We start from the raw sequence: 16,138 nt of genomic DNA, 5'->3' as shown, positions 1-16,138 counted from the left end.
GAAGAAGAGGAAGAAGAGGAACAGGAAGAAGAAGAAGAAGAAGAAGAAGAAGAAGAAGAAGAAGAAGAAGAAGAAAACGAAGCAGAACATACCAGTGTCATCCAGTCCACTTGTGATCAGAATACCCAGGGTCCCCAGGATTAACCCCCAACATCTGACCAGAGTTATCGACACCGTACATACTCCCCTGGTTACTACCGTAACCACCACCCATCCCCGAATCATCCTCGTCAAAACCAAACTCCCCACCAGAGCTAGCATCAAAGCTACTCCGCCCACCAATATCACCCGGATCATCACCCACAGCCGAGATCTGGTCCCACTGCAACGTCTGCAGAGCCGGGTATTGCGCCAGAAGAGCCGCAGGAAGGACGAAGTTGCCCGTCGATTGCCCATCCATGCCGGGCATGTTGGGCATAACGAGCGGCTGGGGGATAGGCTGGAGATGGCCGGATGGCGATTGTTGTTGCTGCTGCTGGCGCTCTAGCAAGACACGGTCGCGCTCTTGCGACTCCTCGTCGAGGAGAGGCTTGATGCATACCCGGCCCGCCTCGGAGCGGAAATGGCGGCCCAGAGCATCTGCACGGGCGAATCGGCGGCCACAACCCCATTGTCCGCTTCGCGAGAGCTCGCCGCGGCAGACGAATTTCTTTTCGCCGGAATGGAGGCCTTCGTGGCGTTTGCGGTCGTGCTGTCGTGCAAATGCTTTACCGCACACTGTGCATACGAATGGTCGTTCGTCAGTGTGGGTGCGGAGGTGGGATCGCAGATTGTATGCGCGGGTAAAGCGTTTCGGACATAGGGTGCACTGGAAGGTAGCCGGGTGTTTCTGGATTCGTTTTGGCTCCCCGGGTGCTGCTCCGGGTCTTTGTGGATCGGCGAGATCTAAGATGTAGTTCCGGTTCTCGATTGATGAGGTAGAGAGGCGTCGGTTTGATCGTGAGGGCGAGGGGTCCCGCGAACTGGGGCTACTGCGCGAGTGAGAGCCAACCGATCCAACGGGGGACAAAGACCGTGGGCTGGCCGGAGCGCGGGGCTCCAGAGACGTCGAGGAAGTTGCAGGAGAGCGTGAGCGGGAAGCAGGGTGATAAGGATCGGATTTGCTACGAACACGGGATCCTAAGTTCGGGTAAGTATCGTGTCAATCAAACCGGTTGTGGATCAGCACTTACGCATAGCGGGAGGGCTCAATGAGTCAAAATCTGCGGTGGATTTAGATGTATCGACGGTTGGATTCCGCAATGGCGGGGCAAATTCAACATTGATCGATGGAGGGGCCATCTGTGAAGCTTGACCAATGTCGCCCGGAGGATTGTTCAATTGGTTCATGTTCATCATGTCCTCTTGGGGCATTCCGTACATATCTGTCGGCGCCGACGGGAACTGAGTGAGATAGGAATTATTCGGCACCATCTCGCCCCCCCTGCTGTGGCATCAACCGCGGAGAGATATACGGGCTGTGGAGGGGACTGATCCCCTGCTGATGCTGCTCTGACAACGTGAATGATTCCATGCCTAGGCCATTGTCGTATAGACTCGGATCACTTTGGGGGACCAAAGAAGGCGACGCATTGTTCTCAATGCCATCGAACTCGTGCTGAGACAGGTAGGGGGAGTGGTTGGCCGACGAGACCTCGGACACCTCAGATGGCGCACGTCGATGGCCCTGAAAGGAAACATTATTCATAACCGACTGCCAGTCTGGACCTGGCTGGGCAGTCAAATATGCCGCAGTAGCTGGGTCAAGGGAAGTGTGCCGTGAATGCCGAGGGGTGTAGTATGCACCTGGTGTGGATCCTGGAGGAGACATGGGGCCAGGTGAGGAATTCTGCTGATCTCGCGATGATGGGTGCGAAGATACCGAAGGATTCGAGATGGGGCTGACGAGATCAGCGGGGTTTATCGCTTGGTTGATTGACTGGCGCTGGTGCATTTGCGGGTCTAGCAACAACGAAGAATCGTACTCGGGGGTGGAAGCGCTGTTGGGGCTGTGATTCTGGTAAAGAGAAAAGTCCAATTCTGGGTGATTCGAGTTGAGCATATTGGAGAAGTTTTCGTCGCCCTGCATCGGCCTGAGGCCTGTCGAAGAGTGCTCGAGCTGATTGACCAGGCTTGTCTCGAACGACTGCGATATCGGAAGATTATTTGTATTGATGGTTGGAGCATAGCTATGGTCCGCCGGCGGTGATAATGTCTGTGACGAGGGTGCCCCAGCAAGGTAGCTTGGGTATGCATATGCTTCGGCACCACCAATGCTGCTGTCGGGGTTCTGGAAGGAGGGGTTTGTCGAATAAGAGGCCATGGAGGGGTCAACTCCTAATCCACCGGAGTTGGGGTCGTGATATTGTTGGCCGTGCGGCGAGGGGCTCACGCTCCGATGCTTCATATCTCCGGGGCAATAGGCCGTGCCTTGGTTCTGGTCATGCGAGGCCATGTTTGCGAAATGCGCGAGAGTGGGGGCTCTTTCACGAGCGCCGAGCTGGAGTTGTAATCAGAGACGAGGGACGGACTAGTGAATCGGATATAGCGCAAAGATTCGGCGACGGGGGTAGATTAGCCGAGCAGATCTGTCAGGGTCGTGAACACCTGGTGATATAGGGAGAATGGTGTCTGACGATGTGGTGGGATGTCATTCGCAAGGGTCCAGGATCGGATCCGGCACGCGAATTAGCCTCTGAGCTAGTTGTCAGCGGTCGCCAGACTGCCTCATCATCTCTGAGAGCAATGATACCTTGAGTTTGACAAGAGGTTCGCAATGAGAGGATAAATGAGGGAGGAGCTAGAAGGTTAAGGCGTTTTCACGTGCGCAAGGCGGTCTAGGATCAACACGTCTGTTGTATAGCAAGTTCGTGTGTTGTACATGCGGAGTGGACTCTGGACTCTGGACTTCTGGGGATTATTATTGTAATATATGATATTCCACATAATATTCCCCTGTGGGTGCCCTAAGCGTAAAGGAGACAAAGTTCCCACCTTCTTCTATTACTACAAGTTCCTCCTAAAGAACCCCAAATGGGTCCTCTCCCCACATTGGCATTATCAGTGTCCACCCTGATAACCGATAGGCGAACTCAAGACTATTTTTATACATATATGTATGCATTCTCAGAGGTTCAATTGGAAAAAAAAAGCGCTGCCTGTTAAACGTTATACATGTCAGGCCGTGAAGCACTTCCTCTCCCAAAGTGGCCCCAAAGTGGAGGGGTGAACGCTAAAGAGGACTTGGCCTTAGCTTTTGCACAGCCACCCAGCTGAGGCCCATGGGTGCTAGTCCTATTTGGGTATAAGGGATATAAGATATTGGGCAAGGCACATTTCAACAGTCTGCCTTGTCTATAGTCCTTGTTCGAATTCCATGTTTCCTGATTGTTGCCTAACTTCACCTCCTTACAGACCATGCATAGCCCATATCTGATACGAGCCAAGTGTCAAATCAGGTGACAGGGCCAAACCCTGTATACTTCATCACTTAGGTGAGATATAGCGACACGAAACTCTCACAGACCACCCAATGTATCTAGACTAGCCCTAGCCTGATCATTCGACCACGCAAAGAACAAGTTATCATCGCAACTGCTTCCAAGTCCTGCGTTATCAACCCAAGCAGGCTCCCAGTAGTAAATACCCAACCCACCAACTTCCTCCACAGCCTTAGCAAGCCTCTGAAGGAAAGTCTGCTGCCCTTCAACCGAGAATGGAATATCCTTGAGATCGGTCGGGAATGCATACTCGGGATTGGGACAACTAAACGGCCAGTTCGTCTCGACAACCAGCGTCTCCTTCTTGTACTTAGAGTGTAGATTCGTAAGACTCGTCTTCAGTGCAGCGAGTGTGGCATCCGCGCTATAGAAGGGGTAGTAAGAGACACCAATGTAGTCGAAGTCCGTCGAAACGAGCCCAGACCCAGATGCCAGAACTTGATCGTAGAAGTACGACTGTGCGCCCGAATCCCAGCCGTTGTCGAGGTGGATCATGATCTTGGGAGTGGTTGCCAGCTTGGAGTCTTTCACGCCCCATGCGGCGGAGTGCAGAAGCCGTGCAATGTTGTTGTAGCTGCTTGTTCCACCCAGAGGCCATAGCAGGCCGTTGCGGATTTCGTTGCCGATGGAGACGATGTCTACATCGATCTTGTTGGCCGCGAACGTGTTGCATACGTCTAGTGTGTAGTCATACACTTGCCCGGCTAGGATCCCAATGTCGGTCGTGGACCAGCCCGAGGGAGTGGTCTGAAGAAGTAGGTCAGTCACTAGATGGAACAGTCGATCTCGTCGGGGAATGTTATTTAATACCTGTGATTTCGGGTCCGCCCACGTATCACTGTAATGTAAGTCAAGATAGGTGCTCATGCCCTGCGCCTGTACCCTCTTCGCGAGCTTAACGTTATAGTCCAGGTCGTATGATCCATCACTGGGATTCACCCAGATACGCTGGCGAACAGAGTTGACACCGCTGGCCGAGAGGATAGTTTCCAGCTTTTCTGGTGTGCCAGCGAGATTTTTGTAAGAAACGCCTTTACCTTCCTCGACTAAGAGGGAAGAGATATCGGCGCCATTGTAGGTTAACGCGGCGGATGATGAGGCGAAGAGCTGTGCGGCAGCTAGAAGGAGGTGGGGAAGCATGGTGGGCAACCACTTGTTAGAGTCGAATGAAATAATTCAGATCGATAGCTCTACAAAGTAGAGGGAAAAAGAATTGTAGAGACTGGGCGTTATTCAAACTACTCTCCTACGCACCTGGCATCTTTCTAATGTATAGCGGATTTCAAAATTTCTCCGAAAATTCCCCCATTATGTCTTTATACAAGGCTAGAAGGAGAAAATTGTCCGGACTGAATCCTTGAAGCTTTCATTGGGTTAGCTCCGTTGTGAAACAGGAGCTGAGACAGGAGAAGTGATGATCTCTATGCATACTTGAACCCTGAAGACCCAGACGCTAAGGGACAATCTTCAATCCTGTGATAATATCATTGGTGGAAGTACATTGCTGAGATTGCAAAGTGAGACAATATAATCCGATGTGGAACTCCGACGGATTGAAGCCATCCCGTGGATGACGATGGCATCCATTTTACTCCGTAGACAAGGATATCTTCTACAATACACGATATACAATATACAATATACGGGAAACAGGTTCATTTCATTTCAGGGGGAGAGATGATTCAAAGTCCCAAACCCCCAAATATTTCATTTCTTCATCACACGCAGGACATCTCGTCTCCCAGCATCACATATCAGTCATGTCGCAATTGCTCAAATTCCCCAAGAGACACACTGTCCCTCGAGGACCAAGGGGATCCAAAATATGGCCCCAAAACCCAACCCGCGCGGTTTTGACAAAGTCAACATTACATACAGTTAAAAAGAAATAAAAGCAATCTGGCCCCTCATCCATGCATAATACCAAGAAAAGAAGAACAAAAGGAGAAAAGGAAAAAGACACCCCTGAGATGCACTGCGGGATTCTCTGCCCTACATATTCATAGTCACAGACACTGGACTCAATGGAACAGAACAGAACAGATATGCAGACGGAGCCGCTCGGAGGGCAACGAGGAATTTTTCGCACCGGGGCACCAATGGATGTCCATGCGAGTTCGAGTATATGTACAGACCATGTAGAATGTATGGAACAATTTCTAGGAACAATTTCCAGATATCAGCCTGCCGGGAACCGGGATAGAAAGAGAATCACAACGAAGTTTGGTGATATACAACAACTCCACTAGGTGTAGTTAGGAAGCGTCGAGGGAGGGAGGAAGGGGCGGTAGATAATGTGGGTGTTGTAAAGGTGGTAGGCGGGGCGGATCAAATGTGGAGAGGTGGATTGGACACTGGACTGATCGGGACCGGCCACATTTCAGTTCGATAGCTACGACGGAATATCCGATGCAGCAGCCTTGGGAGGCGGCTTGCGTTTCCCGATCACAAGGCCTTCATCTTCCGACTCATCCTCGTCCTCGTCATCGCAGTAGTACCTCGACTCGTCCTCTTCGGACGACCGAAGCGAGGTCGGACGAAGGGGTTTGAGTGTCTCTCCGGTCCGGAGCATTGAGGGTACTTCGTCCAAGTTATTGCCCTTGGCCGAGTAACCATCACCGGAAAGAGACGATGCATTTGAGATAACGGACGGAATGCTGGGGTGCGAGGCACTCTGGGACATGCCGCTGGTGAAGTCGTCGGCAGAAGAGGAAGAGATAGTGGCCGAGGTGGAAGTGGCTAACCCATTGTTGGTGTTGTCGGGACATCCCTGGTTGGCAGGTGGGTTGATCGGCGGCAAAAGGAGCGATTCAGTAGAGTACATCGCGTAGTCAACTCTTAGAGTACCGCCTTCATTCGCATCGATGTCGCTCCGTCTGCGGCGCAGGAGTGCATCCCTTGTGAGGTTGAGAGATTCTGCAGGTGATGCATCTTCGAGTTGCGAAGATCGCTTGCGCCGGCTGACATGACTAGGGACCAATTGCTCGGCAGCAGGATGTTCCTCTTCATGCCACAGGCCAGGGGTGCGCACTTGACCATGGGCAGATGCATTGCTAACAGCGACACTAGGCTCAGCAGAACAACGTTCTCCATCCGCATGCATAGATCCTGACTCGCCAGACGGAGAAGTGCGCCGACTTCGACTGCCTCGTGATGCCCGTCGACTAGCTCCACTGAAAAGACTACCGAAGTTGGTTGGTCCTAGCGCTTCGATGATGGAAAACGGCCGACCAGTCGATGGGGCATCGGAACCAGAGGGCTTGACCGTCTTTGAAGACTCTGCTGTAGACATTGAGGACTTTGCGCGACGAGGAGGACCAGGCCGGGGTGTCACGGCAGGAGGTGGAGTGGCGACCTTGTTCGCAGCAGCAAGCTTTGCTGCTGCTGGCTGCACGGCATCAAAATAAGACGCCCAATCGCCTTCGTCCACCGGGCTTGCAGTAACGCTCTGGGCTAGTGGGTGTCCTTGACTGCCAATTTTGAGCGGCCGGAGAAATTCCTCGTCCCCTCGCAGACTGGACCGACGGCTGTCGCGGGAGGTTTTCCCGAATGTGTTGTTACTTGAGGCAGAGGATAGGGTCTCGGTCGACGGTGTTGTGCTCGATGTGCGCTTGCGGAATTCCTTGTCCTTCGATCGACTGCCGAACCATTTGGCGACATTGGACCGAACGCGTTGAATGAAGGGGACTTTGCTGACAGCGCTTGTAACTTCTTCATTCGAGACCTCAATTCGCTTACCCTTACTTTGGTAGCCAGGGTCGGTCTCCTCAATCCAAACTCGAGGGTTGGGAAGACCATGGAGTGTCCAAGGGTGGTGTTTGATCTCTTTCAAGGTGATTCTTTTGATCGGGTCTTTGGTCAACAGGCGCCTGAGCAGATCGTACAGCTCATCGTCGATATCCTCATAGACGAGCTCATCGTCATTTCTCAGGTTCCACTGATTTGAGTCAGACGCCTCATCCATCACGGGCACAAGGCGCTTCCGTGGAATAAAGACTTCCTTCTTAACGATGGTCTGGAACATGCTGTACCCATCATCCGAAACAAACGGTAGGCGACCAAAAATCATTCCGTACAATGTGACACCGAGCGACCAAACGTCGACCGCGCCAGTGATTTTGGGGATCGACCCAATGGTCTCCACAAAGTCATCGCCTGTATAACATAATTCGGGAGCATAGAAAGCCGGGGTACCGACAGTCTTGGACAATTCACGGGCATCGTCCAATTCCGTCGCATCGGTCTCGCCCACCTGCTCTTCTTCCTCGTCCCGCATTGGGCGTCCCAGGTAGGAAACACCGAAATCAGAGATCTTCACCCGATGGGTGCTGGTGACGAGTAAATTGGCTGGCTTGATGTCCCGGTGGATTATACCCTGGTAGTGGAGGTATTCTAGGCCAAGTACCGAGTCCCGGAATGCGCTGCGGGCTTCAACGATAGTCAAACAAGGAACGAATGCCATGTCGTCGCCCTCCGCAGACCACTCGGGTTCAGAGGGGGCGTAACCAAAGCTACTAGAGGCTGTGCTGGAGCGACGTTCGAAGGGGTAATCTGAATAGGCGCCGTACATGCTGCCCTCGACGGCGCTTAGAGACGGGTCCTGGGTGAAGGATGGACTTGAGTCATCTGTTACTGCAATAGACCGGCTAGACGATCTCCTGATGGGAAGACCAGACTCGTCATCCTCCTCATCTGAAGATTCCGCACCATGCTCCAAACTCCAGGCGGGGATTGGCCCTTGCTGGGCGTCAGCAGCTTGTGCTTCAATCCGCTCACGAGCCCTTTCCCGTTGACGTCGCAGATGCTGAGCAGTTCGAATGAATTGGTGGCTCTCTTCCAGGAACGCAGGAGTGTCTGGGATTCCATTCTTTTCCCGCTCAAGGCGTAGCTTGTCGACGTGAACAATTTCTCGTAGGCCCTTCTTGCGCCAGACAATCTCGCCATTTTCAACATACTCCAGCACAATGTACACCTTTTGTCGATTCGGATCGTCGATGACTTCGAGCAGGCTGACCACGTTTGGATGCCGTGCCTTCTTCAGAATAGCCACCTCCTTCTTCACTTTGTCTTCTGGGTTGCCTAACTTGCCTAACCGACGGCGAGTGGAGTACCGCTGGACAATCTTGATGGCGACCTTCTGCTTAGTTACAACATGCTGACCTAGTTTCACTTTGCCATGTTCACCACGTCCAAGCTCTTCGAGGATCTCATATTGATTGATGGTTTTGTTTCCCGTAACCATGTCCCGATCAACTTCGGCGGTGTGTGTCTCCTTCGGCGGTTGAAGATGTGATGGATGGAGCAGTGAGCTTCCCGTCGAGACGTCATCGTCCGACCCGGATGGCGTTCCCATACGAGAGTGTCTCATGGAGAAGAGACCTGGGCTCGACACCGGAGTGTTACCCGCGGTACGGATACCACGGGCATAAGAGTGTCTGGGTAGCGGGTCTGGTTCTGCGAGGTAAGGTGGATGCCAGGTGGGATGCACCTGAGACTGGAGGGAGGCATAGGATTGATCGGGGTAAACTGGTAATTGATGATCCGAGTGTCTCGAGGCTCGTCGAGTGGTCCTCCCAATGCTTCCATTTTCCGATCGGACATCGACCACGATACCTTCGTTGAGGGCTTGTAGGGAACTCGATGAGGAGCGATTCGACGGGGTTCGGGCACCGTAAAGGCCTGGGAAAGCCTGGCGGAAGGTCGCTGTGGCTTCTGACACATCGGTAATAATGGACGGTTGTTCCGCGGATGATTTGGACGGGGGGTGAGACTCGGGATGGTCGTTCGACGCAGATGGTACTTGCGATGACTCGTCTGACCGGCTGAGGTTCCGCTTGTGATTTTTTGAGGCATGTCGATTCCGAGCTAACTGATCCGGATCCTCCAGACCAGCTTGCGAGGACCGAATTTCCGTCATATTCCCCTCTTCCTTCTTTCGTGATATTATTTCAAAGGGAGAAGGCCGAGGCAGCTGTGCCGAGAGTGCAGTTGAGCATCCTAGTTGAACATCCTCCAATTCGACTTTTTTTGGGGGGTTCCCCTCGTAATAATTGGTTCAAGTTGAGCTGGCAAGAAGCTCTGTTGGCACGCACGAACAGGTCGGCATTACTTTCGTGAGGTCAAAAGGGATGGCGACAACGATGCAACGGAAACCGTGTACCGGACAGCGGGTTGTCGCCTTAGGGGGAGGACACGAGGTAGACCTGCTACTGCACGAGGATTTGAATGATCCCACATCCACACGTGGGGACTCGAGTCAAAAAAAAAGGAGTGCCGTTGTAGCAGATGCTATAAATAATTCAGGTTTAGGCTCATTCGGATGGCCAGTTCTCGGGGATTGAAGTGGGGGAGCGAGATCGGAATCAATCAGAATGAGAGACCCGAGAGTAATGTGAAAAGGAAAGGCAAAACAGCTAAGCGGCTGTAAGAATTAGAGGAAAAAAAAAAAGAAAGAGAAAAAAAATGTGTAGAGAGACCGAGACAAGAGGGGAGAGTTGAAGAGTCGAAGGGGAGGTTGGGTGGGTAATAGGGTAAAGCGATGATCGGGACGCCAAGAGCCAAAATAAATTTACCACGATGGTCAAGAATGGTGTACGGAGTAGAAATATGTTAATTAAAATAAAATAAAAAATGGATCATAACTGTTAATTGATTGGGGAAATTGAATACAATGTTGTATATCAAATTCGTTTTACACATACCTAGTGGGGCTGTCAGCTCTGAAATTCCGAACTGTTTGCAGATTAATCTAAGATCTTTATATTCCTATACAGAGTATTGATCATTTTAAAAGATTATACACATGTGCATCTACATATACACTACATATGTAGTTCTATGTGATGTTCTTTTCGTGGCGGATTTGCCACCTTGCGTCTTTACGTCGAGGACTTATCCGTGGACAGCCTTAATAGGGAGAATTGGCAATTCCCATGGATCCTAACAGATTGCAGATTGCAATAGACTAGACTAGACTAGAAAGCCATCGTGAAATTGCCAAGTAAGCAAATGGCCGACCATGGTTGCCCAACGTATGATGATTTATTTAAAAGTTTTCCGAAGACCTTCTCTATATAGCTGATACTTATATTATATGTAGGTTACTCCGGCCCTGGCCATATATCATTTTGCCTCCAATCGTATCAAGTCCGCTCATCACTTCTGCCCGAACTGCTGGGCCCTAATACCGGAAACTGTATTACTATGCTCAATAGTATGGGTGTCACTCAAGGATGCCATTTCCTGTTTTTCCTGTAGTTCGTCCCAGCAAAGAAAAGGCAAAAGTGTGTGTCCATGGATGGACCTTCCATTCTTTTCAGCTTGGTATACTGCACTCTAACTTGTATCCAATGCTGTCCATATATATATATATATATATATATATGCTTATAGATGTATATGATTGATATACTGTAATATTCTATCATAATATAATACGGATTACATTCGGGAGGCGTCCTGCATGAAGCTCTTTAGGGGAGGAAATCCTAAAACCCGTCTGTGCGTAAAAGTGTCCGTGCGCTCCGTATACTCGACGTCATATAGGGGTCTGGCCTCTAATTAGCCTTCTCGTTTTTTATACTACGGTACAGGCATATAGGTAGTAAGGGATATCCTCTTGGCTAATACCGTGATTGGCACAGAAAGCCATGATTTCTTGTGGCGTGTAAATCTTAAGTATGGTCGGTAATTTGCCGGCTTACATTGGCTGCAATTCAATCTTGGAAGGTTATAATATTCAATTACAACTGTCGGCTTAGAGAATCAGATATCCAGAGACAAGACGCTATTTCTCTCAGGCAATCCCCACAACACACGGTGCGGGGGTTACTCGATCGACTCGCGGGAAAGGGGCCAAGCAGACTAGACAAGGATGGTCGCGGGGGGTTTCATGAGTATACTTCATAGCCCACCACAGACCTTACTAATGCACTAGCCTGTTCATTAGGAGGTACATATTGATGAAACACATCCTCACCTCAGGAAGTAGGTGACTGCATTGGATGAGTGGGGAGATAGCGGATCAATGGTTATATGCCGCATCCTAAGCATTAATAGTCATCTTATAGTATAGGAGAGCGTGCCAGAACACCAATCACTCATACAAGTGTTGTACAATTTGCCCCCCGCACAGTGGAAGTTCGGCCTGAACATCCGAGACAACACGCTCTGCAGCCATTTCCGGCGCTGATGCATGCGACTCCAAACCAAGCTAACCCTATAAAAGACCCAGAGACAGGATCATCATAGGCAATTGTTCGGGTTGGCTACTCCTTGACCTTTCCAATAAAAATAATAATCTTATTCTGCATATACTGTCTTTATCTCATTTGATTCCATATCCAGGTTCAAACCATTATTTAATTTTCTCCAAGACGCATGTACCTTCAGTACCTACAGTCCCCGAGCGCCACCTGTACCGCCGCAAAAGCGATCAAAGCACACGAAGACAAGCATGGCCGCTGCTCACCGCGAGGCGCAATCTCATTACTATTCCCAATTCTATATCCCTAATCCACTTCGGGTTCCTCGCTGATACTTATTGAGGGAAATTACTGCTGCTGATCCTGCTGTGTAACAAAATGGGTAAGGGGGTCCTTTCTCTCTCTGTCTTTGATTGATTCCCGGTTGGCCGGGCGTAGGCACGTCCTAGTTCCTTATTACTCTGTGTTAACGTCGAGTCAGATTTGCAATTTGGCTGTGCTGAACACGGGAAATTCGACACCCGTGGACTAGGCGCTATTGTGTATGGTTATGCACAGGCACGGAGTATTATGGTTTGACTTAGATTATTGTTCTAATTCTATACCTCGTAATTGTTTTGATTATGAAGTACCTAGGTAATCATCATTATGAGGTCCACGGGTGCTTGGTCCTTAATAATCATAAACTGGAATAGCCCTGTTGATACCGCATATGTGATAGTATACTAATCCACAAGTCGCGACTCTCTTTAGTCTTTACAGTCCATATAAAGGCAAAGTGCACGCCCACAAAGTGTCGGATATTGCCTATCCTTGCCAAACAAGGCTAAACCACCTATCCAACGATCACATCTACGCAAAGATCGACTGGCTGAAGTCGACTAACTTCCCCACTTATGTTTGCTTTTGCCTTCGCTTCTCGTACTCCTGGGACTCGGCACCCCCGCAAGCCGGTGGCTGACGATGGTAGCCGCTGAGCTGGGTAGTCTGTTCGAACCTTCTCTTTTGCGTGCCTTCAATAAGCGGTATAGCTATATGCTGTGCTTACACTGCCAGCTCCATATGTACCGCCGAACATAGCCTATGCTTAGAATAGATTTCCCGTTTATAGTCAGATATATATCTACTCTGTGCTCACGTGTCCTGTAGAATTCAAGTTCTCCTAACAAAACTAGCGAGACAGCTTATTTTTTATATCTGCGGACTGGCTTCACAAAGAATCTCAAGGATGATCGGTTACCCTGCCAAATTTGGTTCTGAACCGGGGAACCCATAGGGCTATGGTGCCGTGTTGAAGTGTCGAGGTCCCATACTTTGCTCCTTTTACTATTCGTCCACGGTGGGCATGCTTTGCTTAATAAACAGTCAGATGATGCCCGTGACCTACCTATATGTACATATGTACTCAGTGAACGCTCAGGGCATGCTAAGTGAGTACCTAGACCAGTCAAAACTGCTTCCAGTGTTACCTCGCCCCCTGCCTGATAGGTTGAAAGAATCCATCCCGAGAGTGGTAAACTTACTATACGTAGTAAAATTCACCTGTATGGGCATTGCCAGATGTATACATTCTATTTGAACTGTGTCATAAAGGCTGGGAAATTTATGAGAGACTATAGCATAGGAGCACCTACATTCGCCTTCACCTTTCAGCTCTTACAGACTATTACTCCTATAAAGGGTTCGCAATAGGAAAGACTAGAGAGCTTTTATGCAAAAATAACCTAATGACAGAAGAGTCGGAATGCATGCACAAGTGTACTTGCTCTTATTATGTATAGTGGGTGCAGGACCACGACATGACATATTTGCCAAACGAAGCACCTATCAATGTCATGTTCTGGACTTACAAGCTGCTGCCTATGACAAGGCATTGGTAGCCGAATGCTAACTTGTTCAGATCGGCGAAATCCAGCTCAAGTAGAGCTGAGCTATCATACCAATGGATGTGAGTGGGTACGAAAATGTATCACGACATCGTCAACGGTCGTGCACGACCGCAAAACACGGTCCTGATTGATGTATAACCACGGCGCAGATGTCGGAGAACTCGACTCTATATCTGAAACATCGACGCCTATTAGCATTCTGCACATAGGCGCTATGGAGAGTTCATTAATGATTCAAATATGACGGGTAGGTCAGCTATCCGCAGAAGCTGACCTTACGTGTTTGTGGCTTCAAGACACAACCTGCGAAAAACCCTAGCATTCCAGAGATGTGACACACGCATTACACCCGTTAGACGTAAGATGTATCTACCATCTAATGCTACCATGATTACAGCAAACATCATACCTTCCATTGCTATATGTGCATTTGATTCACGTCAGAGTGATCAAGCGCGCAGATACACCAATAAATTGCACTACATTATTAATCTTATAATTACGCCTGGTATAAGGAGGCCACGCTCCAGCCTGCTGAGGTTGCTGTTATGAATCTCCCCTTTTGAGGCCATAATGATCTTTGCCCTTCATTCGTCAAGAGCCCCTTCTTTCAGTCAACTCGTGTCACATCTTGCTCAGAGACGTGGAGTTGCAACCTCGCCTATCGCCATGACACCCCGCATCATCGACACGATCAAAAAGGACCACCGGGAGATTGAGTCATATTATGGCAAGATTATTACCTCCAAGGACCCGGACGAACAGACCCGCTTCCAGAATATGTTTACCTGGGAACTAGCTCGACATTCCATCGGAGAAGAGCTTGTTCTGTATCCTCTCTTTGAGAAGACACTATCCGATGGTGTGCAAATGGCCAATAAGGACCGTGATCAACATATGCAAGTAAGTTGTGCTCTTCATTTTACCTAAGGACCTATCACAGTGCTGACGTGATATGACGGGTTTAGGTTAAAAAGCAACTGAAGGCCTTCCAAAGCATGACGCCTTCAGATACGCAGTTCGTTCCTACTATCAGGGAGCTGATGGAGCACCTTGCCGAGCATATTAAAGAGGAGGAGAGTGACGATCTGCCTAGACTGGAGGCGGCCTTGACTCAAGAGGATAGCGAGGACTGTTCGAAGACCTTTGGCCGAACGAAGATGTTCGTCCCTTCACGTTCTCACCCCAGCGCACCAGACAAGCCTCCGTATGAGACAGCTGTCGGGCTTCTAACGGCGCCCATCGATCATCTCGCCGATCTCTTCCGTAAATGGCCTGATACTACGGGGATGCCTAATCCCACTACCAAATAAAATTCGCTGGTGTGAGCCTTGCAGGCTGTGTATATTCTGTTGGAACTCTTTCCTGGCATTGTGTACTTAAATGCTGTTCATTGGTCCATAGTACTATCGCATATGTGCTCTATATGTCGAGACTGGTTTACTGGTTTGAATTGAGGCGGTGATCCACGAATTCGTTTCAGGATATGCAACCCACAATTACGGCGACGTGACGGAAAAGCGACGTAGACACCAATATGTGGCACCAGCCCAGCCTCATCGGCTCTTCTCTCAGGTTCTCCTTGCCACTGCCATGCTGCTTTTGGACTTGCTGAACTCGTATTCGATCGTCAATTCTCAATTCTAATGTGCGATGATATATGCTTGGTTTGTGAAATATGGAAAAGAGGATGATGGATTCCTATTTCCTACATTACTTCGATCTTCAATGACCATTGAAGAATGCATGCTGTTGAAACCTGCATAAACACTCGGGATCAGTAGAACTTGGCACCGAAATTCCCCTTCTTATGGACTTAGTCACACTTTTGGAAACTGCCCCAAATGCATAGTTGTGAGGCCATGGGAAAGCTTTCAGTGGAGGCAAATATAGGCTGGATAGACGTCAGGGTGACTCTATCGCATCTGTGAAAGGGGCACCTCGTGGCGTTGGAATATTCCTCGAAACTACCCCAGACGGATCGCCGCGAGGCCATGGCAAATGGAGGCAAATATAGCAATCAGGGGTTAGACGTCAAGGTGACTCCATCGCATCTGTCAAGGGGCATGCCGTGGCGTTGCATATTGCATATAAATAAGTAGTGGACTTGGCCTAGGATCATACCAATCTATCAAGCACATAATACTACTTTGTACATATTACAACCATATCACAATGGTCGATAACCCCAACCCCGGTAATTTCCACAACCGGCCTCACGAAGAGGTCGAGAATATTGCTCGAAAGGGCGGACAGTCTAGCCATCACAGCGGTTTCGCTTCTATGGATCGCGAGAAGCAGGTTAGTACAGACATCGTTCTGGTATAAAGAACTCAGTCACTCACAATTCTTTCAGAGAAACATCGCGTCGAAAGGCGGCCACGCTTCACGTGGAAAATTTGAGCCAGGAAGTCCAAGAGCCAAGGAAGCAGGCCGGAGGGGAGGTAAAGCCATCCACCACCAGCAGGAAGAGCCTGAGGAATAAGGTGATCACTTTACTGCCGACGGGGTTCGCAGCTGGCAAGCTAGGCCTAGCTACCCTTGGTATAAATCAAATGAATTAGCG

General features: G+C 49.7%; 6 protein-coding genes across 6 annotated transcripts; 2 read left to right on the top strand and 4 right to left on the bottom strand.

The window, feature by feature from the left end:
• Positions 1-97: 97 nt before the first annotated feature.
• N7489_006088 (C2H2-type zinc finger protein) lies at positions 98-1,362 on the bottom strand (the record flags this gene model as incomplete). The annotated part of the gene is made up of 2 exons (XM_056711838.1): positions 98-1,119; positions 1,173-1,362. 2 exons carry the CDS (start codon positions 1,360-1,362, stop codon positions 98-100), a joined length of 1,212 nt encoding a protein of 403 aa, XP_056565553.1.
• A 37-nt stretch (positions 1,363-1,399) lies between these two features.
• Positions 1,400-2,434, bottom strand: N7489_006087 (uncharacterized protein; the record flags this gene model as incomplete). The annotated part of the gene is made up of 1 exon (XM_056711837.1): positions 1,400-2,434. The coding sequence occupies one exon, from the start codon at positions 2,432-2,434 to the stop codon at positions 1,400-1,402; it is 1,035 nt and encodes a 344-aa protein (XP_056565552.1).
• A 1,063-nt stretch (positions 2,435-3,497) lies between these two features.
• N7489_006086 (uncharacterized protein) lies at positions 3,498-4,619 on the bottom strand (the record flags this gene model as incomplete). Its single annotated transcript, XM_056711836.1, has 1 exon — positions 3,498-4,619. The coding sequence occupies one exon, from the start codon at positions 4,617-4,619 to the stop codon at positions 3,498-3,500; it is 1,122 nt and encodes a 373-aa protein (XP_056565551.1).
• A 1,252-nt stretch (positions 4,620-5,871) lies between these two features.
• Positions 5,872-9,396, bottom strand: N7489_006085 (putative serine/threonine protein kinase; the record flags this gene model as incomplete). The annotated part of the gene is made up of 1 exon (XM_056711835.1): positions 5,872-9,396. The coding sequence occupies one exon, from the start codon at positions 9,394-9,396 to the stop codon at positions 5,872-5,874; it is 3,525 nt and encodes a 1,174-aa protein (XP_056565550.1).
• Positions 9,397-14,241: 4,845 nt separating this feature from the next.
• On the top strand, positions 14,242-14,885 carry N7489_006084 (uncharacterized protein; the record flags this gene model as incomplete). Its single annotated transcript, XM_056711834.1, has 2 exons — positions 14,242-14,475; positions 14,541-14,885. The coding sequence occupies 2 exons, from the start codon at positions 14,242-14,244 to the stop codon at positions 14,883-14,885; spliced, it is 579 nt and encodes a 192-aa protein (XP_056565549.1).
• An 862-nt stretch (positions 14,886-15,747) lies between these two features.
• N7489_006083 (con-10 family general stress protein) lies at positions 15,748-16,057 on the top strand (the record flags this gene model as incomplete). The annotated part of the gene is made up of 2 exons (XM_056711833.1): positions 15,748-15,873; positions 15,929-16,057. 2 exons carry the CDS (start codon positions 15,748-15,750, stop codon positions 16,055-16,057), a joined length of 255 nt encoding a protein of 84 aa, XP_056565548.1.
• Positions 16,058-16,138: the final 81 nt, after the last annotated feature.

This window comes from Penicillium chrysogenum, assembly GCF_028827035.1.
Source record: "Penicillium chrysogenum strain IBT 35668 chromosome Unknown utg000004l_segment0_segment0, whole genome shotgun sequence".
In the NCBI taxonomy this organism is placed as follows: domain Eukaryota; kingdom Fungi; phylum Ascomycota; class Eurotiomycetes; order Eurotiales; family Aspergillaceae; genus Penicillium; species Penicillium chrysogenum.
Note: the sequence above shows the minus strand (reverse complement) of the source record. Positions and strands in the feature narration are given on the sequence as shown.